The sequence below is a fragment of the Salvelinus namaycush genome, chromosome 20 (assembly GCF_016432855.1).
Source record: "Salvelinus namaycush isolate Seneca chromosome 20, SaNama_1.0, whole genome shotgun sequence".
In the NCBI taxonomy this organism is placed as follows: domain Eukaryota; kingdom Metazoa; phylum Chordata; class Actinopteri; order Salmoniformes; family Salmonidae; genus Salvelinus; species Salvelinus namaycush.
The window spans coordinates 36,233,456-36,258,592 of NC_052326.1; the positions used below are offsets into that span (position 1 = coordinate 36,233,456).

General features: G+C 42.9%; 1 protein-coding gene across 1 annotated transcript in view; it reads left to right on the forward strand.

The window, feature by feature from the left end:
* The window catches only part of LOC120064600 (CUGBP Elav-like family member 4), a 134,870-nt gene that overhangs the window by 38,110 nt on the left and 71,623 nt on the right, over nt 1–25,137 (forward strand). Inside the window, exon 2 of the mRNA XM_039015202.1 lies at nt 103–185. Coding sequence (XP_038871130.1) covers nt 103–185 — 83 coding nt within the window. The remainder of the gene's footprint in view (nt 1–102; nt 186–25,137) is intronic.

Consider the following 25,137-nt stretch of genomic DNA (forward strand, 5'->3'; position numbering starts at 1 on the left):
CTCTGTGATGGTTTTGAGTGGTCTCCTCCTCCAGTTGCTGTCTCTCAGTGTTTGTCCCAGTATGCTAACATTTCTTTACCGTCTCTCTGTCCTCTCTCTCAGGCTGTGCCTTCCTTACCTACTGTACCAGAGAGTCGGCCCTGAAAGCTCAGAATGCCCTCCACGAGCAGAAGACCCTGCCAGGGGTATGTTACCACCACAGTGTCATAGTCTTCGAACCCTATTGACCTATATAGTGTACTACTTCTGACCAGAGCTAGTGCACTAAATAGGGAAGAGGGTGCCCATTTGCTCTATGTACTGTATATCCCCTCAAGCACCTTCTCATACAGCCAGGAGAATACATGGTAAACTAATGGTAAAATAATGATGTTTATAGAGACAATATCATTCTCATCGTCACTGAATGCCTAGGTTTACCTCCACTGTATTCACATCCTACCATACTTTTGTCTGTAAATTATGCCTTGAATCTATTCTACCATGACCAAAAACCTGCTCCTTTTACTCTCTGTTCCGAACGTACTAGACGACCAGTTCTTATAGCCTTTAGCTGTACCCTTATCCTACTCCTCCTCTGCTCCTCTGGTGATGTAGAGGTTAATCCAGGCCCTGCAGTGCTTAGCTCCACTCCCACTCCCTAGGCGCTCTCATTTGTTGACTTCTGTACCCGTAAAGGCCTTGGTTTCATGCATGTTAACATTAGAAGCCTCCTACCTAAGTTTGTTTTATTCACTGCTTTAGCACACTCTGCCAACCCGGATGTCCGAGCCGTGTCCGAATCCTGGTTTAGGAAGAACAAAAGCCCTGAAATTTCCATCCCTAACTATAACATTTTCAGACAAGATAGAACTGCCAAAGGGGGCGGAGTTGCAATCTACTACAGAGATAGCCTGCAGAGTTCTGTCTTACTATCCAGGTCTGTGCCCAAACTATTTGAGCTTCTACTTTTAAAAATCCACCTCTCGTTGCTGCTTGCTATAGACCACCTTCTGCCCCCAGCTGTGCACTGGACACCATATGTGAATTGATTGCCCCCCATCTATCTTCAGAGCTCATGCTGTTAGGTGACCTAAACTGGGACATGCTTAACACTCCGGCCATCCTACAATCTAAGCTTGATGCCCTCAATCTCACACAAATGATCAATGAACCTACCAGGTACAACCCCAAATCTGTAAACACGGGCACCCTCATAGATATCATCCTAACCAACCTGCCCTCCAAATACACCTCTGCTGTCTTCAACCAGGATCTCAGCGATCACTGCCTCATTGCCTGCGTCCGTAGTGGGTTTGCGGTCAAGCGACCGCCCCTCATCACTGTCAAACGCTCCCTAAAACACTTCAGCGAGCAGGCCTTTCAAATTGACCTAGCCAGGGTATCCTGGAAGGATATTGACCTCATTCCGTCAGTAAAGGATGCCTGGTTAGTCTTTAAAAGTGCATTCCTCATCATCTTAAATAAGCATGCCCCATTCAAAAAATGTAGAACCAGGAACAGATATAACCCTTGGTTCACTCCAGGCCTTACTGCCCTTGACCAGCACAAAAACATCCTGTGGCGTACTGCATTAGCATCGAATAGCCCCCGCGATATCCAACTTTTCAGGGAAGTTAGGAACCAATATACACAGGCAGTTAGGAAAGCAAAGGCTAGCTTTTTCAAACAGAAATGTGCATACTGTAGCACAAACTCCAAAAAGTTTTGGGACACTGTAAAGACCATGGAGAAGAAGAGCACCTCCTCCCAGCTGCCCACTGCACTGAGGCTAGGAAACACTGTCACCCCTGATTAATAAACGCATTTTTCTACGGCTGGCCGTGCTTTCCACCTGGCTACCCCCCGCAGCAACTTGCCCAAGCCTCCCCCATTTCTCCTTCACCCAAATCCAGATAGCTGATGTTCTGAAAGAGCTGCAAAATCTGGACTCCTACAAATCAGCTGGGCTAGACAATCTGGACCCTCTCTTTCTAAAATTATCCGCCGAAATTGTTGCAACCCCTATTACTAGCCTGTTCAACCTCTCTTTCGTATTGTCTGAGATCCCCAAAGATTGGAAAGCTGCCGCAGTCATCCCCCTCTTCAAAGGGGGAGACACTCTAGACCCAAACTGCTACAGACCTATATCTATCCTACCCTGCCTTTCTAAGGTCTTCGAAAGCCAAGTTAACAAACAGATCACCGACCATTTCGAATCCCACCGTACCTTCTCCGCTATGCAATCTGGTTTCCGAGCTGGTCATGGTTGCACCTCAGCCACCCTCAAGGTCCAAACTGATATCATAACCGTCATTGATAAGAGACAATACTGTGCAGCTCTATTCATCGACCTGGCCAAGGCTTTCGACTCTGTCAATCACCACATTCTTATTGGCAGACTCAATAGCCTTGGTGTCTCAAATGACTGCCTCACCTGGTTCACCAATTACTTCTCTGACAGAGTTCAGTGTGTCAAATCGGAGGGCCTGTTGGGACCTCTGGCAGTCTCTATGGGGGTGCCACAGGGTTCAATTCTCGGGCCAACTCTCTTTTCTGTATACATCAATGATGTCGCTCTTGCTGCTGGTGATTCTCTGATCAACCTCTACACAGACGACACCATTCTGTATACTTCTGGCCCTTCTTTGGACACTGGGTTAACTAACCTCCAGACGAGCGTCAATGCCATACAACTCTCCTTCCGTGGCCTCCAACTGCTCTTAAATGCAAGTAAAAGTAAATGCATGCTCTTCAACCGATTGCTGCCCGCACCGGCCCGCCCGTCCAGCATCACTACTCTGGACGGCTACTCTGGACGGTTCTGACTTAGAATATGTGGACAACTACAAATTCATAGGTGTCTGGTTAGACTGTAAACTCTCCTTCCAGACTCCCATTAAGCATCTCCAATCCAAAATTAAATCTAGAATTGGCATCCTATTTTGCAACAAAGCATCCTTCACTCATGCTGCCAAACATACCCTCGTAAAACTGACTATACTACCGATCCTTGACTTCGGCGTTGTCATTTACAAAATAGCCTCCAACACTATACTCAGCAAATTGGATGCAGTCTATCACAATGCCATCCATTTTGTCAGCAAAGTCCCACATACTACCCACCACTGCGACCTATATGCTCTCGTTAGCTGGCCCTCGCTTCATATTCTTCACCAAACCCACTGGCTCAAGGTCATCTATGTCTTTGCTAGGTAAAGCACCGCCTTATCTCAGGTCACTGGTCACCATAGCAGCACCCACCCATAGCACGCGCTCCAGCAGGTACAGTTGAAGTCGGAAGTTTACATACACCTTAGCCAAATACATTTAAACTCAGTTTTTCACAATTCCTGACATTTAATCCTAGTAAAAATGCCCTGTCTTAGGCCAGTTAGGATCACCACTTTATTTTAAGAATGTGAAATTACAGAATAATAATAGAGAGAATGATTTATTTCAGCTTTTATTTCTTTCATCACATTCCCAGTGGGTCAGAAGTTTACATACACTCAAATAGTATTTGGTAGCATTGCCTTTAAATTGTTTAACTTGAGTCAAACGTTTTGGTAACCTTCCACAACCTTCCCCTAATAAGTTGGGTGAATTTTTGGTCCATTCCTCCTGACAGAGCTGGTGTAACTGAGTCAGGTTTGTTGGCATCCTTGCTCGCACACGCCTTTTCAGTTCTGCACACACATTTTCTATAGGAGTGAGGTCAGGGCTTTGTGATGGCCACTCCAATACCTTGACTTTGTTGTCCTTAAGCCATTTTGCCACAACTTTGGAAGTATGCTTGGGGTCATTGTCCATTTGGAAGACCCATTTGCGACCAAGTTTTAACTTCCAGACTGATGTCTTGAGATGTTGCTTCAATATATCCACATAATGTTCCTTCCTCATGATTCCATCTATTTTGTGAAGTGCACCAGACCCTCCTGCAGCAAAGCACCCCCACAACATGATGCTGCCACCCCCAAGCTTCACGGTTGGGATGGTGTTCTTCGGCTTGCAAGGCTCCACCTTTTTCCTCCAAACATAACGATTGTCATTATGGCCAAACAGTTCTATTTTTGTTTCATCAGACCAGAGGACATTTTCCAAAAAGTATAATCTTTGTCCCCATGTGCAGTTTCAAACCGTAGTCTGGCTTTTTTATGGCGGTTTTGGAGCAGTGGCTTCTTCCTTGCTGAGTGACCTTTCAGGTTATGTCGATATAGGACTCGTTTTACTGTGGATATAAATAATTTTGTACCTGTTTCCTCCAGCATCTTCACAAGGTCCTTTGCTGTTGTTCTGGGATTGATTTGCACTTTTCGCACCAAAGTACGTTCATCTTTAGGAGACAGAACGTGTCTCCTTCCTGAGCGGTATGACAGCTGCGTGGTCCCATGGTGTTTATACTTGCCTACTATTGTTTGTACAGATGAACGTGGTACCTTCAGGCTTCTGATCCACTGGGATTGTGATACAGGGAATTATAAGTGAAATAATCTGTCTGTAAACATTTGTTGGAAAAATTACTTGTGTCATGCACAAAGTAGATGTCCTAACTGACTTGCCAAAACTATATTTTGTTAACAAGACATTTGTGGAGTGGTTTAAAAACAAGTTTTAATGACTCCAACCTAAATGTATGTAAACTTCCGACTTCAACTGTATATTTCACTGGTCACCCCTAAAGCCAATTCCTCCTTTGGCCCGCTTTCCTTCCTGTTCTCTGCTGCCAATGACTTAAACGAACTGCAAAAAATCACTGAAGCTGGAGACTCATACAGTATCTCCCTCAATAACCTTAAGCACCAGCTGTCAGAGCAGCTCACAGATCACTGCACATGTACATAGCCCATCTGTAAATAGCACATCCAACTGCCTCATCCCCATACTGTTATTTATTTATTTTGCTCCTTTGCACCCCAGTATCTCTACTTGCACATTCATCTTCTGCACATCTATCACTCCAGTGTTTAATTGCTATATTGTAATTATCTCTCCACTATGGCCTATTTATTTCCTTACCTCCCTTATCCTACCTCATTTGCACACACTGTATATAGACTTTTTCTCTTGTATTATTGACTATGTTTTTTTATTCCATGTGTAACTCTGTGTTGTTTGTGTCACACTGCTTTGCTTTATCTTGGCCAGGTCGCAGTTGTAAATGAGAACTTGTTCTCAACTAGCCTACTGGGTTAAATAAAGGTGAAATAAAATTTAAAAAACAATATCAAATGACAAACCAATTCGACACCCATGCAGCTCGCCACCACACGTTAATTCTCAAATGTAACACACATTTGTATTTATTTCCTAACTTTCTGTTGACATACCGTATACACTACCACACATGCCCACACATGTCCTTTTTCACGTTTGTTCGCTTTCTTTCTTTCCATGCCTCAATCTCCTTCTTTCTCCCCCTCACCTCCCCTTTTCATTCTCCCTCTGACAGTCACACTAACCCACAAGGAGAAACCACACAGCATCACATCAGAGCCGGCCTATTTATAGGTGTGTGTGTGTGTGTGTGTGTGTGTGTGTGTGTGTGTGTGTGTGTGTGTGCGTGTCTGCGTGCGTGTGTGTGTTGATTTGCCAGAGTTTTGATGCGTCTCTGTCAGGGCTCGCTCGGTTGGGTCTGTTAGTTTTTTAATGACGCCTCCAGGGAGGTTGACAGTCGCCGTGTTGAGCAGAAAGCCTTTGATGTGAATGATTATGACATCATAGACGTGCAGTGGGGAAGAGAGGAGGCGTGTGCTGCCTCTGCCGCTGTGGATCCCTCACTCCTTCTCTTATTTCATCCCCCCTTCCCTTCTTCCCACAGAGCAGGAATGGCATAGTCACACACAAAAAAATAAGAGAGATTAAATATTTGGCTTGAACGAGAAGGGGATTTTACATTCACATGGAACGTGTTTGCGTTGGAAGTTTTTGTCTTATTGAGTGTTGTACGCGGTACGGCATCTATTGTTAGCAATAAAGGGCCCTTTTTCATGTAGCGATCCATACATTTTGAAAGCTTTAGCGACTAGACTAGATCAGCCCCCGTAGCGTTTGTCAAATAAATGTAATTGAAGTCACTACCCATCACCATCGTTTAATAAGAAATGCTAATTAGTCGATCCCTGATCGGATCTGCCGATGATTGCTCAGATTTGTCGACTCATTGTAAATGTTAAGTAAACAGCTATAATTGTCTGGGACAGTCCTAGTATGAGCAGCCAATCTTAAAGAAGCAGACGAGTCTGGGAGATGCATTCTATGAAGCCTTATAGAGGTGAAGACGGCAAAACGCATCAAATGAGTTCATTAGGGAAAGAACAGGGACTTGGCAGAGAGATGAGAAAGGCAGTGGGACATTTTATATGCTGTGTAATCTGCATTTGCTTCTTCTCTTTTTACCCAACTATCCATCTCATCAATCTACACACAATAACCCATAATGACAAAGCAGAAACAGTTATCATATATTTTTTTGCAAATGTATTAAAAAAAGAAGAATTTAAATCCCTTTTACATAAGTATTCAGACCCTCTACTCAATACTTTGTTGAAGCACCTTTGGCAGCAATTACAGCCTCAAGTCTTCTTGGGTATGAGGTACACCTGTATTTGAGGTACACAGGTACACCTGTATTTGGGGAGTTTCCCCCATTATTCTCTGCAGATTCTCTCAAGCTCTGTCAGGTTGGATAGGGAGTGTCGCTGCACAGCTATTTTCATGTCTCTCCAGAGATGTTTGATTGGGTTCATGTTTGGGTTCTGGTTGGGCCAGTCAAGGACATTCAGAGACTTGTCCCGAAGCCACTCCTGTGTTGTCTTGGCTGTGTACTTAGGGTCGTTGTCCTGTTGGAAGGTGAACTGTCGCCCCCCAGTCTGAGGTCCTGAGCACTCTGGAGCAGGTTTTAATCAAGGATCTCTCTGTACTTTGCTCCGTTCATCTTTCCCTCCATCCTGACTAGTTTCCCAGTACATGCCGCTGTAAAACATCCCCACAGCATGATGCTGTCAGCACCATGCTTCACCGTAGGGATGGTGCGAGGTTTCCTCCAGACGTGATGCTTGGCATTCAGGCCAAAGAGTTCTTGGTTTCATCAGACCAGAGAATCTCCAAGGGGCTGTCATGTGCCTTTTACTGAGGAGAGGCTTCTGTCTGGCCATTATACCATATAGGCCTGATTGGTGGAGTGCTGCAGAGATGGTTTTCCTTCTGGAAGGTTCTCCCATCTCCACAGAGGAACTCTGGAGCTCTGTCAGAGTGACCATCAGGTTCTTTGCCACCTCCCTGACCAAGGCCCTTCTCCCCCGATTGCTCAGTTTGGCCGGGCGGCCATCTCTAGGAAGAGTCTTGGTGGTTCCAAACTTCTTCCATTTAAGAATGATGAAGGCCACTGTGTTCTTGGGGATCTTCAATGCTACAGAAATGTTTTGGTTCCCTTCCCCAGATCTGTGCCTCGACACAATCCTGTCTCAGAGCTCTACGGACAATTCCTTCGACCTCATGGCTTGGTTTTCGTGCTTACATGCATTGTCAACTATGGGACCTTATAAGGTGTGTTTCTTTCCAAATCATGTCAAATCAATTAAATTTACCACAGGTGGACTCCAATCAAGTTGTAGAAACCTCTCAAGGATGATCAGTGGAAACAGGATGCACCTGAGCTCTGAATACCTCTGTAAATAAGGTATTTCTGTTTTGTATTTTTTTTTATGTGCAAACATTTCTACAAACCTGTTTTCACTTTGTCATTATGGGGTATTGTAGATTGATAACAGGAAAAAGATCTTCAATCGATTTTAGAATAAGGCTGTAACTTAACAAACTGTGGAAAAAGTCAAGGGGTCTGAATACTTTCCAAATGCACTATACCTACTGCAGGGATACTCAAATCTGGAGCTTGAGTCCATTTCCACCGCTTATTTTCATTCTCGCCCTTTAGTCAGGGATTGATTTAGACCCGGTGCACCAGGTGAATGCAGTTACCTACCAGGCAAAAAAAAAAGTGTAACTGTGCTTGATTTGAGTATCTCTGACCTAATATTACAAGTGATAGTTCAACTTTTGGAAGTTTGATCTTATTTTTTCGACTTCCTAGCATGTTGACGTTTAGCTGGATATCTAGCAAAGTCCAGAATTTCCTGGCTAGAATGTAGCAATGCTAGTGGTAATGGATTGTATCAGTTAGTGGTGCATTCAACATTTTATTTGTTATTTATTAACCCTTATTTTACCAGGTAAGTTGACTGAGAACACATTCCAACAACCTGGGGAATAGTTACAAGGGAGAGGAAGGGGATGAATGAGCCAATTGTATGCTAGGGATGATAAAGTGGCCATGATGGTATGAGGGCCAGATTTGTAATTTGGTAATACAGTCCTGTGTGTGGAGTCAGCTAAGCTACTAGTATGTATTTTAGTAGGATAAGATACTTCTTTGTTTTTATGTATCATAATCACAGTTGAAGTGACTGATTACTGATTGACATTGATTAGACTTTGTACTTGTGTACCACCGCAGGTTTTCACAGCTGCTGGCACATTATCAGGTTCCCACCTTTTACAAAGAAAAACTTATGCGGAGGTCAAACCAATGCCAGACATAAACTAAACATAAGAAATGTTGCATTAGATTATTTATTCAAAGTGTGCGTCTATGAAATAATTCACCGGGGAAGTTTAAGAGAGTGTAAATGACCTGTATAAAACGGGACCTGTCCCAATGTGTGCCTCTGGACGACATATTCCCTCTCACGTTTCAGACTCATACAACAGCATGATGCATCAGAAAGCCTCTATTGATTTTGGCACAGGGCCTCCCTAGGAGGGAGGGAGGGAGGGAGGGAGGGAGGGAGGGAGGGAGGACACGGGGCATGATCAGCCTGTACCTTGTGTGTAAACACCCAAACACAAATACTCTCTCACACTCATAAACACACATACACAAATACACACGTGTAAAGCCGTGAGCATTCAAACACGCACAGATACACATACAGGGGCAAAGACACACACACACACAGACACACACTCACTGAAAGACAAATACACACAGATCTTTCTCATACACCCTGACATAAACACGCTTCATACATATGCATTTCTTTCTGTCATTCACACACCCACCATCCCACCCACACACTCTTTCAAACACATTCTCCCCCACAAAAAATAAGCAGATCATACACACACATGCACTTGTGTGCACACACACACACACACACACACACACAAACACGCACGCACACAGAAATTCGGTACCGATTGACTCATACTGTAATAGTTCAAACTGGGAGCCAGATGAAAATATTTAGAAGCTCGTGAATCAATGTGTCATTTCAGAGCCTGTTCAAATACACACACACCCTTCTGCCATCCCTCTTTCCCTCTCTCCCTTACACCCAGTTCAACACAGGGACAAAAATAACTGAGGAAAGGAAAGGAAAGGAAAGGAAAGGAGGAAAGAGAGATGGGTGATGAGGGAGAGATAGAGAGAGAGAGAAAGGTGTCTCAGTACCACTGATTTGTGTCTGTTTCTTTTTTTCCGAGGAGAGATAATGTCGGGTCCAGAAATCTATAGCATTGATTGGCTGCGTGACCCACTTTCATGGCAGCTTTCTCAATAAGTCGCCTCATTGGTCAATAACTGCCTGGCTCTCTGGGTGAGGCAGGGGTTCGGTTCTGTGAGTGTGGGTGTGGGTGTTGGGAGAGAAGGGGGGTTAAGAGGGCGTGCACGTCTGCACAAAGACCATGATTGCATTGCAAATGGCACCCTATTCCATATATAGTGCACTACTTTTAACCAGAGTCCATAGGTATAGCTTCAATAGAGGACATACACACACACCTCTGGAATATGTAACACTTTTAATTCCAATAATCCCAATTTAGACATTTTGCCCATAGCCATAATATGTTTTATCTGGGGGAGCAGAATGACAACACGGGGAGTGGAGGTGGAACAGTATCAGCCATGCCGTGGCTCGGGCAGCTTTCAATAATTGATGGTGTCCGAGGCCCCGGATTGGGAATTAATTGCATTACAGGTCACTTCTCAATAGCAATTTGTGAAAGTTGTGGTGATGTGTGCCGGGTGGCGATCAATAGGGGCTGTCCAGGGATGTAGACACACCAGTGCTCTCTCTCTATCTCTCTCCATCTCTGTCTCTCTCTCTCTCTCTCTCTCCTGTATACAGGCAGACAGACCGTACTGTGCTCTACTGTACTGTAATCTACTGTACTGTACTCTACTGCGTTTGAGCAAATCACTGTACTGTACTTAAGCCTACTCTATTGTACTCTACTGTGCACTACTGTACGATACTGTACTTTACTGTACTGTGCTCTGTACTGTACTCGAGTTTACTCTACTTGAGTTTCTTACAATTGAAGAAATGGCCCATGGACTCTTGATCTAGTGGTCTTGGTCTTGAGACCACTCAAGACCACATAAATTATGTCTTGAACTTGTCATGGTCTCAAATCACTGTGTCTGGGTCTGGATCTTGGGACCAGTGTCCTGGTATAAATATTGGTCTTGGCTCTTGAATATTAGTCTTTGGTTTGCAAACCATCAGGGGTGGAAAGAGTACTGAAATATCCTACTCAAGTAGAAGTACTGTTACCTTAATGACATTTTACTCAAGTCGAAGTAAAACTACTGGTGTAAACAACTACTCAAGTAAAAGTAAAAAGTCGCTCATTTAATAAGTACTCAGACTAAAAGTAACTTAGTTACTTTTCAAATAAAAACAATGACCTTATAGCTAATTTCGCTAAGGTTAACTGAACGTTGTTACACATGATCTTTTCAATTAAATACATTGACAAAGGAAGAGAGGACATCAATGTACAGTATGAACTAAGTTTTTATTGTTTAGGTACATACCAGTCAAAAGTTTAGACACACATACCCATTCAAGGGTTTTTCTTCATTTACATTCTTAATTTACATTGTAGAATAATAATGAAGAAATCTAAACTATGAACTAACACTTATGGAATCATGTTGTAACCAAAAATGTGTTCAACAAATCAAAATATATTTTATATTTGAGATTCTTCAAAGTAGCCACCCTTTGCCTTGATGACAGCTTTGCACACTATTGGCATTCTCTCAACCAGCTTCATGAGTTAGTCACCTGGAATGCATTTCAATTAACAGGTGTGCCTTGTTAAAAGTTCATTTGTGGAATTTCTTTCCTTCTTAATGCGTTTGAGCAAATCAGTTGTGTTGTGACAAGGTAGGGGTGCTATACAGAAGATAGCCCTATTTGGCAAAAGACCAAGTCCATATTATGGCAAGAACAGCTCAAATAGCAAAGAGAAATGAAAGCCCTTCATTACTTTAAGACAAAAGGTCAGTCAATCCGGAAAATGTCAAGAACTTTGAAAGTTTCTTCAAGTGCAGTCGCAAAAACCATCAAGGGCTATGATGAAACTGGCTCTCATGAGGACCGCCACAGGAAGACCCAAAGTTACCTCTGCTGCAGAGGATAAGTTCATTACAGTCAAATAAATGCTTCACAGAGTTCAAGTAACAGACACATCTCAACATCAACTGTTTAGAAGAGACTGCGTGAATCAGGTCTTCATGGTCGAATTGCTGCAAAGAAACCACAACTAAAGGACACCAATTAGAAGAAGAGACTTGCTTGGGCCAAAAAACACGAGCAATGGACATTAGACCGGTGGAAATCTGTCCTTTGGTTTGATGAATCCAAATTTGAGATTTTTGGTACCAACCGCAGTGTCTTTCTGAGATGCAGAGTAGGTGAACAGATGATCTCCGCATGTGTGGTTCCCACGTGAAGCATGGAGGAGAAGTGATGGTGTGGGGGTGCTTTGCTGGTGACAGTGTCAGTGATTTATTGAGAATTCAAGGCACACTTAACCAGCATGGCTACCACAGTGTTCTGCAGTGATAGGCCATCCCATCTGGTTTGCGCTTAGTGGGACAATCATTTGTTTTTCAACAGGACAATGAGCCAATACACACCTCCAGGCTGTGTAAGGGCCATTTGACCAAGAAGGAGAGTGATGTGAGTGCTGCATCAGATGACCTGGCCTGCACAATCACCCGACCTCAACCCAATTGAGATGGATTGGGTTGAGTTGGACCACAGAGTGAAGGAAAAGCAGCAAACACGTTCTCAGTGGGAACTCCTTCAAGACTGTTGGAAAATCATTACTCATGAAGCTGGTTGAGAGAATGCCAAGAGTGTGCAAAGCTGTCATCAAGGCAAAGGGTGGATACTTTGAAGAATCTAAAAAATAACATATATTTTGATTTGTTTCATACTTTTTTGTTTACTACATGAGTTATTCCATAGTTGTGATGTCTTCACTATTATTCAACAAAATAGTAAAAATAAAGAAACGTTTCACTGGTACTGTATATAAAAAAACAATGGATTTGTCAATCCTATTAATATTTTAAAATAAATTTAACATTTATAGCAATTAAAATGTTTTAATGAATTATAAGCAATACAAAATAAAGTACATAAGCAACAAATCACCAATTCAAGGTGATTTTCCTCACTCACTCCGTCTTTCAATCACTCACAAACTCCCTCTTTTCCTTAATTACTTACTCACTCACCCATACAAGGCCAAATGGTGAGTGCCGGGGCACACTGAATATTCCTAAAGGATTTAATGTCAAATTAACTCTGGAGGCAACAACAGAACATCATGGAAATAAAGATGTATGAGCAAACCCCCCTGAAACAGAGAAAGGGCTACAGATGTTGCATTAGAATGATAAACTATATATTGGCTACAAATACAGAGTAAATGTTTATAAAAAAAATATATAATAATCAAATACATTAACCGACTGTTCCTTGTTAGGATACAATTGGAGCTGCCATCTTAGAGCAACTCTCACGCCCTGACCATAGAGAGCCCTTGGGGTTCTCTATGGTGTTGTAGGTCAGGGCGTGACTAGGAGGGTGTTTTAGTTTTCCTATTTCTATGTTTGTTTTGTTGTATGGTTCCCAATTAGAGGCAGCTGATTGCCGTTGTCTCTAATTGGGGATCATACTTAAGTTCTCCATTGTTCCCATCTGGGTTGCGGGATATTGTTTGTGTAGGTACTTGTTGCACCACGTAAGTCACGGTTCATTGCTTGTTTATTGTTTTTTTGAGAAGTTTCACTTAATTAAAGGATGTGGAACTCAAATCACGCTGTGCCTTGGTCCGTCTCTCATAACAACCGTGACAGAATATCCCACCAATCAAGGACCAAGCAGCGTGCCATGGAGGAGAAGGTGAGTTCAGGGAGATCAGGAGTGGATGCGAGACCCTTCCTTGGCGGGAGTCGCATAAAGATCAGGAAGGACAGCGACGACGCCGGGGGCCGCGGCCACAGAAAACCCAATCTTTTTTTGGGGGGGGGGGGGCACATGGGGTGGTCGACTGAGCAGCGGGAGTGCCAGAGCCAGTTTGGGAGTCAGTGGAGGAATTCGATGAAAGATACCGGAGAGAGGTGGTAGCGAGGAGAATGCTGCAGCACAGGCGTGCCGGTTTCACGCATCTGGCCTCCAGTGCGCCTCCCCAGTCCGGTTCGTCCTGTGCCGGTTCCTCGCACTCGCCCTGAAGAGCGGGTCATCAGTCCGGTGCCATCTGTGCCAGCTCCCCCACTCGCCCTGAAGATTCAGAGACCGTCAGGGAGGCGATGGAGAAGTTGGGAGAGAGAGAGGAGAGAGATGTTGGTCAGGTGTGTTCTGCACAACATTCGACCTGAAGAGCCTGTCAGCAGTCTGGTGAAACCTGTGCCGGCTCCACGCATCTGGCCTCCAGTGCGCCTCCCCAGTCCGGTACGTCCTGTGCCAGCTCCCCGCACCCGCCCTGAGTTGCGTGTCACCAGTCCGGTGCCACCTATGCCGTCTCCACGCACCAGGCCTTCAGTGCGCCTCCCCAGGCTGGTACGTCCTGTGCCAGCTCACCGCACCCACACTGAAGTGCGTGTCACCAGTCCGGTGCCCCCTGTGCCGGCTTCATGCACCAGGCCTCCAGTGCGCCTCCCCAACCCGGTACGTCCTGTGCCAGCTCCCCGCACCCGCCTCGAAGTGCGTGTCACCAGTCTCGCTCCATGGCAGGAGCCTTCCTCTGCGCCGGTGCCCAGTCCAAGCACGATGTCCAGTCCCGCTCCATGGCAGAAGCCTTCCTCTGCGCCGATGCCCAGTCCCGCTCCATGGCAGGAGCCTTCCTCTGCGCCGGTGCCCAGTCCAGGCACGGCGTCCAGTCCAGCTCTAGGGCAGGAGCCTTCCTCTGTGCCAGCGCCCAGTCCAGGCACGGCGTTCAGTCCAGCTCCAAGGCCGGAGCCTTCCTCGGCGCCGGTGCCCAGTCCGGGCGCGGCGTCCAACCCAGCTCCATGGCCAGAGCCTTCCGCTGCGTCGGTGCCCAGTCCAGGCACGGCATCCAACCCAGCTCCATGGCCGGATCCGTGGTCAGGGCGGGGATTACGACCCACACCGGAGCAGCCACCGACACTAGTCACCCCACTACCCTCCCCATTTGGTTTCAGGTTTTGAGGCCGGAGTCCGCTCCTTTGGGGGGGGGGGGGGGGTACTGTCACGCCCTGACCATAGAGAGCGCTCGGGGTTCTCTATGGTGTTGTAGGTCAAGGTGTGATTAGGGGGGTGTTCTATTTTTCCTATTTCTATGTTTATTTTGTTGTATGGTTCTCAATTAGAGGCAGCTGATTGTCGTTGTCTCTAATTGGGGATCATACTTAAGTTCTCCATTGTTCCCACCTGGGTTGTGGGATATTGTTTGTGTATGTGCTTGTTGCACCATGTAAGTCACGTTTCGTTGCTTGTTTATTGTTTTTGAGAAGTTTCACTTAATAAAAGGATGTGGAACTCAAATCACGCTGTGCCTTGGTCCGTCTCTCATAACAACAGCACTGACAAATAAGCCGGTACTTGTATTTGATTAATGTTTTTTGAAAAAGTATGGATTCCAGCAAACAAAGGCACACAACTACAGAGGACAAACATAAGTACAAGGTAAGCATTAAATAATTGCATTTTTTTAAAGTAATGACCTGTACTGTAGTCAGAGCTGAATTCCACAAAGCCTTGTCTGTGCTCCATGCTGTTGGTGGAGGTCATCAGAAATGTCCTTCACCATGGAGTGGAGTTTAGTCAGCTATGTCTTGCTCTACTTATTGTATAGACTAACAATTATATGCAAAGTTAGATTTACTGAGTCTCTGGCTTTTAGATTAACGTTATCCTAATTTACACAGACAAAGTACAGTACATAGCAAAACATCTGAGGCCTCTCTGAATACTGTATGTCATGACCAAGCAAGCTAACGTTAGCTAGCTAGCTAGTTCACTTAGCTAGCTAGCTCACTTGCGAATGTTAGCCTAATGTTAGCTAGCCCAGATAACTTACATGGATAGCTAGCAAGCTAGCCACCAATACACATAGTGACATCAACGTGCTATCATCAGTAGGTGGTGGTTAGACATGTAGATAACTAGCTAACTTAACTGCAAGGATGGCTTCCTAACATTTACTAGCTGTTAAAGATTTCCATAGCTACATTTTGAGCATTCATAGCTAGCTAGTTAACTACCTCTACAATGTTTCCTCAAGTTTAAGGCAGAGATTTTGTAGGCTGCCACCTCCACCATCCTCGGTAAGCAAAGCTTACATTTCATCGCCTCTCCTGTGCTTGTAGGAGAACTGATCACGGTCTCTTCCATCCCCATTGTTTTGATAAACGTTTCCTCTCTTTTATGATGTGTCTCAAACTAAACAAAGTTATTTTTGCCTTTTTAAAAATCTTCAGACCATCATCGTTCAGTTTGTATGCACATGATTGATCTGTATTAGCGCAGAGCATGACATTTGATTTGCTTGGTCACTGACTAAACAATGATAATTTCTCGCAAACTTTTTGTGCCCTCATGATCTACTATAGACCATTTTCTGTGTTTACAAACATTGCCGCAAGAGTGCGATGCGTGCAAGTTGGCGGCAGACCCAGGGGGAGTTCTTATAGAATGGCAGCAAAAAATGAGTGCATTTCACACAACTTTAAAATTGGATTTTAAGGCTCGTATGAATGTCCTGCTTAATATAATGTTGGTGTTATTGCAAATCAACTGCATTATACTTAAAAAATACTTCAACTTCAATCAGTAAAATGTCTCTCTGGCTAGCTTTTGCTAGAGCCTACAGTGGCAAGAAAAATGATGTGAACCCTTTGAAAATATCTGAATTTCTGCACATGTTGGTCATAAAATTTGATTGGACCTTCATCTAGGACACAACAATAGACAAACAGTCTGCTTAAACTAATAACACAAACAATTATACGTTTTCATGTCTTCATTGAACACACTGTGTAAACATTAACATTGCAGGGTAGAAAAAGTATGTGAACCCATGGATTTAATAACTGGTTGACCCTCCTTTGGCAGCAATAACCTCAAGCAAACATTTTCTGTAGTTGCGGATCAGACCTGCACAACGGTCAGGAGGAATTCTGGACCATTCCTCTTTAGAAAACTGTTTCAGTTCAGCAATATTCTTGGACTGCTCTCTTGAGGTCATGCCACAGCATTTCAATCGGGTTGAGGTCAGGACTCTGACTGGGCCACTCCAGAAGGTATATTTTCTTTTGTTGAAGCCATTCTGTTGTTGATTTACTTCTGTTTTTTGGGTCGTTGTCCTGTTACATCATCCAACTTCTGTTGAGCTTCAACTGGCGGACAGATAGCCTAACATTCTTCTGCAAAATGTCTTGATAAACTTGGGAATTAATTTTTGGGTCGATGATAGCAAGCTGTCCAGACCCTGAGGCAGCAAAGCAGCCGCAAATCATGATGCTCCCTCCACCATACTTTACAGTTGGGATGAGGTTTTGATGTTGGTGTACTGTGCCTTTTTCTCCACACATAGTGTTGTGTGTTCCTTCCAAACAACTCAACTGTAGTTTCATCTGTCCACCGAATATTTTGCCAGTAGCGCTGTGGAAAATCCAGATGCACTTTTGCAAACTTCAGACATGCAGCAATGTTTTTTGTTGTTGACAGCAGTGGCTTCTTCTGTGGTGTCCTTCCATGAACACCATTGTTGTTTAGTGTTTTATGTATCGTAGACTCGTTAGAGATGTTAGCATGTTCAAGAGATTTCTGTAAGTATTTACCTGACACTCTAGGATTCTTCTTAACCTCATTGAGCATTCTGCGCTGTGCTCTTGCAGTCCTCTTTGCAGGATGGCCACTCCTAGGGAGAGTAGCAACAGTGCTGAACTTTCTCCATTTATAGACAATTTGTCTTACTGTGGACTGATAAACATCAAGGCTTTTAGAGATACTTTTGTTACCCTTTCCAGCTTTATGCAAGTCAACAATTCTTAATCTTAGGTATTTTGAGATCTCTTTTGTTTGCGGCATGGTTCACATCAGGCAATGCTTCTTGTGAATGTCAAACTCAAATTTTGTGTGTTTTTTATAGGGCAAGGCAGCTCTAACCAACATCTCCAATCTCGTCTCATTGATTGGACTCCAGGTTAGCTGACCCCTGACTCCAATTAGCTTTTGGAGAAGTCATGAGCCTAGGAGTTCATATACTTTCCCCATCCTACACTGTGAATGTTTAAATTATGTATTCAATATAGACATGAAAAATACAATTTGTGTGTTATTAGTTTAAGCACACTGTTTGTCTATTGTTACTGAGATGAAGATCAGATCAAATTTGATGACCAATTTATGCAAAAATCCAGGTAATTCTAAAGGGTTCACATACTTTTTCTTGCCACTATATATCAATGAGCGTTAGCATTCTAGCTAACAACTGCTGCATCCAAAATAGTTATTTTGCAAAGATCACAACCAAATATAATCTTAGCGGCTGTTCAAGCAAGAATCAAAACATCATTGTAAACGCATGAGAACCCCCCCAAAAGTTATTTTGTTTAGAAGTAATAAAAACATAAATCTAGGCTATGTTGAATGGGTGCAGATGACGATGGCCATCTTACTGCTGCCAAGAATCGCATGCATTTGTGTCCGTGACCTCAGTGTTTTGTGTACTGGAAAAGGGTCTATTATGGATCAGACCAGAGGTAGCCTACACATTTGTATTCTGTAATGGATGGTTTTGAAAAGGGAGCGAAGTACAATACCTATTTCAAAACATACTTGAGTAAAATCAAAATTACTGAATTACGAACAAAGCTGATCAATTACAGTAACAAGAGTATTTGTAATTCATTACTTCCACCCCTGCAAACCATAGGCAACCCAATTTGATCATTGGCTGATCACTCCCAACATATATGAATCCCCACCCAGTTGACTACTTTTAAATGGTGGAAGCCCGGAATGGCAATGTCTATACCAAAACGAGTTATTTCCATCTAGTATCCTCTATTTATCTCTATGATTGTCACTTGACACTGAAACACCTGTTATTTTGCTAAAATGAAGATAGGTAAAGTGATAATTGAAACACCGAAAGACATAATTAATTAGATGCATAAGTAATTCAATCAATCAACATGTGTCCGATTCGTGCAATCACCATTGAAGATTTACAGAGAACAATAGAGATTATATGTCTCTAAATTCAATTTAAAGGTTTTTAAAAAATCTGGTTCAAAATCATGTTTTTACGATTTTGTTAATTTGTTATGCAAATACAAATTCTAAAAAATATCTGTAACAGAAGGGTAGTCAAAAGGATCACTTCTGTGCATTGTTCTCCCTTTATTGCAACCTTTTCACTGTTTCAGTAGTCACACATTTAAAATAATTCCCAACAATACAGACAGAAAAATAGAAGAATGATATATAAAAAAGAATAACACAAGGAATAAATACACAATAAGTAAGGATAACTTGGTTATATACAGGGGGTACCCGTACCAGGTCGATGTGCAGGGGTATGAGGTAATTGAGGACGATATGTACAAATAGCAGAGGAGGCCGGTTTCACCTTCATTGGGGAGCACGGGCTCAGAGTAATGGCTGGAACGGATTCAATGGAATGGTATCGAGCACATCCCGACCTCTGGCAGTATCTATGGTGGTGCCACGGGGTTCAATCCTCGGGCCGACTCTCTTCTCTGTATTCATCAATGATGTCGCTCTTGCTGCTGGTGATTCTCTGATCCACCTCTACGCAGACGACACCATTCTGTATACTTCTGCCGCTTCTTTGGACGCGACGAGCTTCAATGCCATACAACTCTCCTTCCGTGGCCTCCAACTGCTCTTAAATGCAAGTAAAACTAAATGCATGCTCTTCAACCGATTGCTGCCCACACCTACCCACCCGTCCAGCATCATTACTCTGGACGGTTCTGACTTAGAATATGTGGACAACTACAAATACCTAGGTGTCTGGTTAGACTGTAAACTCTCCTTCCAGACTCACATTAAGCATCTCCAAAATTAAATCTAGAATCGGCTTCCTATTTTGCAACAAAGCATCCTTCACTCATGCTGCCAAACATCCCCTCGTAAAACTGACTATCCTACTGATCCTTGACTTCGGCGATGTCATTTACAAAATAGCCTCCAACACTCTACTCAGCAAATTGGATGCAGTCTATCACAGTACCATCTGTTTTGTCACCAAAGCCCCATATACTACCCACCACTGCGACCTGTATGCTCTCGTTGGCTGGCCCCGCTTCATATCGCCAAACCCACTGGCTCCAGGTCATCTATAGGTCATTGTTAGATAAAGCCCCGCCTTATCTCAGCTCACTGGTCACCATAGCAGCACCCACCCGCAGCACGCGCTCCAGCAGGTATATTTCACTGGTCACCCCCAAAGCTAATTCCTCCTTCGGCTGCCTTTCCTTCCAGTTATCTGCTGCCAATGACTGGAACGAACTGCAAAAATCACTGAAGCTGGAGACTCATATCTCCCTCACTGGCTTTAAGCACCAGCTGTCAGCGCAGCTCACAGATCACTGCACCAGTACATAGCCAATCTGTAAATAGCCCATCCAACTACCTCATCACCATATTGTTATTTATTTTGTTCCTTTGCACCCCAGTACCGCTACTTGCACACTCATCTTCTGCACATCCATCACCCCAGTGTTTAATTTGCCATACTGTAATAATTTCGCCACTATGGCCTATTTATTTCCTCACCCCCCTTATCCTACTTCATTTGCACACACTGTATATAGACTTTCTCTATTGTGTTATTGACTGTATGTTTGTTTATTCCATGTGTAACTCTGTGTTGTTGTTTGTGTCACACTGCTTTGCTTTGTCTTGGCCAGGTCGCAGATGTAAATGAGAACTTGTTCTCAACTAGCCTACCTGGTTAAATAAAGGTGAAATAAATAAAAAACAAGTCATGGCAAAATTATTAGAAATGTAGGAAATCAACTTTAAAACGTAACTGTTTCTCTCCACCATCAAGAGGGGGGAAGGGTGCACTAAAATATTTTGCTAGTGAGGTGGGAGGGGCCCTCAACCAAACCTCGCTTGGGGTCCCCAAAAGGCTAGAGCTGGCCCTGGACTGAGGGGTGTTACTACTTATGTAAATTAGATACAGTATTTCTGTATTTCATTTCAATAAATGTGCTACAAATTCTAAAAACATGTTTTCACTCTGTCATTATGAGGTATTGTGTGTAGATGAGGGAGAAAAATATATTTATTACATTTTTAATTCAGGCTGGAAAGTATTCAGACCCCTTGACTTTTTCCACATCTTGTTACGTTACAGCCTCATTCTAAAATTTATGGAATTGTTTTTTCCCTTCATAAAGCTACAAGCAAAAACTGTTTTTTTTTTCTCCAAATGTATTAAAAATAAAAACTGATATCACATTTACATAACTATTCAGACCCTTTATTGTTGAAGCACCTTTGGCAGCGATTACAGCCTTGTGTCTTCTTGGGTATGACGCTACAAGCTTTTCTACCATTCTTCTCTGCAGATCATCTCAAGCTCTGTCAGTTTGGATGGAGAGCATTGCTGACAGCTATTTCCAGGTCTCTCCAGAGATGTTCAAGTCCAGGCTCTGGCTAGGCCACTCAAGGACATTCATAGATTTGTCCCGAAGCCACTCCTGCGTTGTCTTGGCTGTGTGCTTAGGGTCATTGTCCCGTTGGAAGGTGAACCTTCGCCCCAGTCTGAGATCTTGAGTGCTCTGGACACAGGTTTTCATCAAGGACCTTTCTGTACTTTACTCCGTTCATCTTTGCCTCGATCCTGACTAGGTAGCCAGTCCCTGCCACTGAAAAACATCCCCACAGCATGATGCTGCCACTACCGTGCTTCACCATATGGATGGTGCCAGGTCTCCTCCTGACGTGACTCTTGGCATTCTTGGCGTCTTGGTTTCATCAGACCAGAGAATTGTGTTTCTCATGGGCTGAGAGTCTTTAGGTGCCTTTTGTCAAACTCCAAGCGGGCTGTCATGTGCCTTTTACTGAGGAGAGGCTTCTGTCTGGCCATTATACCATATAGGCCTGATTGTGGGAGTGCTGCACAGATGGTTGTCTTTCTGGAAGGTTCTCTCATCTCCACAGAGGAACTCTGGAGCTCTGTTAGAGTGACCATCGGGTTCTTGGTCACCTCCCTGACCAAGGCCCTTCTCCCTGATTGCTCAGTTTGGCTGGGCGGCCAGCTCTAGGAATAGTCTCGGTGGTTGAAAACGTCCATTTAAGAATGATGGAGGCCACTGTGTTCTTGGGGATCTTCAATGCTGCAGAATTCCCCATTCCCCAGATCTGTGTGTCAACACAATCCTGTGTTAGAGCTTTACGGACAATTCCTTCGACCTCATGGCTTGCTTTTTGCTCTGACATGCACTGTCAACTGTGGGCCCTTTATATAGACAGGTGTGTGCCTTTCCAATCATGTCCAATCAATTTTATTTACCACAGGTGGACTCCAATCAAGTTGTAGAAACCTCTCATGGATGATCAATGGAAACAGAATGCACCTGACCTCAATTTCGAGTCTCATAGCAAAGTGTGTGAATACTTGCAGTGTGTAAATAAGGTATTTCTGTTTAGTTTTTTTCTACATTGGCAAACATTTCTAATAACCTGTTTTCACGTTGTCGTTATGGGGTATTGTGTGTAGATTGCTGAGAAATTTTTTTTAATCAATTTTCGAATAAGATGGTAACGTAACAAAATGTGGGAAAAGTCAAGGGGTCTGAATACTTTCCCTTTACTTTTTCCCAAAAAGTTCTGTTACAAAGTGGGTTTAAAATGGATTTAATTGTAATTTTTGGTCAAAGATCTACACAAAATACTCTAATGTAAGTGGAAGAAAAATTCTAACAGTTATGAAAAATAGAACACTAATATATCTTGATTAGATAAGTATTCACCCGCCTGAGACAATACATGTTTGAAACACCTTTGGCAGCGATTACAGCTACTAATATTTTGGGGGTTAGTTTCTAAGAACTTTGCACCATTATTGTACAATATTTGGCCATTGTTATTTTTGGGGGCGGCAGATAACCTAGTGGTTAGAGCATTGGACTAGTAACCGAAAGGTTGCAAGATCGAATCCCAGAGCTGACAAGGTAAAAATCTGTCGTTCTTGCCTCTGAACAAGGCAGTTAACCCACCGTTCCTAGGTTGTCATTGAATATAAGAATTTGTTCTTAACTAACTTCCCAATTTAAATAAAGGTAAAAATGAAAAAGCTCATTTAAAATCAAAACTTTAACGAAGCCACTCAGAAAAATTCTATGTCATCTTGATAAGCAACTCCAGTGTAGATTTGGCCTTGTGTTTTAGGTTATTGTCCTGCTGAAAAGTGAATTTATCTCCCAGTGTCTGTTGGAAAGAAGACTGAAACAGGTAGTCCTCTAGGATTTTGCCTGTGCTTAGCTCCATTCCGTTTCTTTTTACAAACAGGATGCATGTTTTGGACTGTTTTAAAATCACCTTTGGCTTCCTAACTCAGTTTACTTCCTCTCTGACACCTGTATCTTTGTAGTGACTGGGTGTATTGATACACCATCCAAAGCCTAATTAATAACTTTTACACATCTACCAATCAGACACTTCTTTGAAAGGCATTGTGGTTGAATCTGTGCATGAAAATCACTACTAGATTGAGGGACCTTACAGATAATTGTATATGTGGGGTAGAGAGATGGGGTAGTCATAAAAAAATTATTTTAACCAATTGTATTGAACACAGAATGAGTCCATGCAACTTATTATCTGATTTGTTAAGCACATTTATACTTCTGAACGTATTTAGGGGTAGGGGTTAAATACTTATTGACTCAAGATATTTCAGATTTTCAGTTTTTATTCATTAAAAAATGTTCTACAAACAAAATTCCATTTTGACATAATGGAGTATTGTGTGTAGATCAGTTACACAAAATCAAAATGTAATACATTTTAAATTCAGGCAGTAACACAACAAAATGTGAAAAAAGTAATGGGCTGTGAATACTTTCTGAAGGCACTGTGCTGGACCAGGGCCCAGGCTCTGGTCATACGTAGTGCAGTATAGGGAATAATGTGCCATTTGAGGCACACTCCATGTGGTGTTAGTTCAACACAGCTGGCCATTCATTTAAACATTGTTTAGTTTTTTCACAAAACACAACTGATAATACAATGAAGATCTTTAACTTAGGACAGTGGGATATCTACTATCCTAGCTACTATACTATTCTACACTAGTTACTATTCTATAGTTTATGCACGCATGACGGTAAGTTGCTTTCGATGAAAGTGTCTGTTAAATGGGATATATTTGAGCAATAAGGCCCAGGGAGGTGTGGTATATGGCCAACGCAACGCAAAGTGCCTGGACACAGCCCTTAGTCGTGGTATATTGGCCATATATCACACACCCCCGAGGTGTCTTATTGCTATTATAAACTGGGTACCAACGTAATTAGAGCAGTAAAACTAAATGTTTTGTCATAGACATGGTATACATTCTGATATACCACGGCTTTCAGCCAATCAGAATTCAGGGCTCAAACCAGCCAGTGTATAATATATTATTATATTACTATACTACTGATCTCTCAATGTGTTGCTCTGATACTCTAGAGGCATTTTATGTCATGGGAATTACAAGGTAACTCAGGTTCTCATTCTGCCCTCTCTGAGTGCCCCAATTTCACATCTCCCATGGGTGAAGGTAAACTGTAATAGATGGTTTACTTTGCCCTCTCTGGTGAAAAGAGAAAGTAAATGCATTTTTTTCTCTAGATGCACTTACTACATTCTCTTTCTCTCTCTCTTTGGCTCTTCTGTGTCCCACTGTACAATTGCTTTTTTTCGAACTCTCTTTTTCATTGCCTTAGCGAAAGCGATTGATGTCGCCCCTCTCTCTTGCCCTATTGCTCTTTCTTTTCTGTCTCTCTCTACAGTAGCTCTCTTTTGTCCTCCCCCTATTTATCACACACTATCGCTGTTTCATCATTGTTCTCTTTCTCTCCTGCTGCATCTGTCTCTCTCTCTCCCTCTCCCTCACTCTCTCAATCTCTCAATTCCAATTTAAGGAGCTTTATTGGCATGGGAAACATATGTTTACATTGCCAAAGCAAGTGAAATAGATAATAAACGAAAGTGAAATAAACAATAAAAAATGTACAGTAAACATTACACTTACAACAGTTCCAAAATAAATAAAGACACTTAAAATGTCATATTATGTATATAGTGTTGTAACGATGTGCAAATAGCTAAAGAACAAAAGGGAAAATAAATAGACATTAATATGGGTTGTATTTACACTGGTGTTTGTTCTTCACTGGTTGCCCTCTTCTTGTGGCAACAGGTCACAAATCTTGCTGCTGTGATAGCACACTGTGGTATTTCACCTAATAGACATGGGAGTTTATCAAAAGCGGATTTGCTTTCGATTTATTTGTGGGTCTGTGTAATCTGAGGAAATATGTGTTTCTAATATGGTCATACATTTGACAGGAGGTTAGGAAATGCATCTCAGTTTCCACCTCATTTTGTTGGGCAGTGTGCACATAGCATTTCTTCTCTTGAGCGGTCTGTCAACAACAGCCTTTCTCAATAGCAAGGCTATGCTCACTGAGCCAGTACATAGACAAAGCTTTCCTTAATTGTGAGTCAGTTACAGTGCTCAGGTATTCTGGCACCGTGTACTCTCTGTTTAGGGCCAAATAGCATTCTAGTTTGCTCAGTT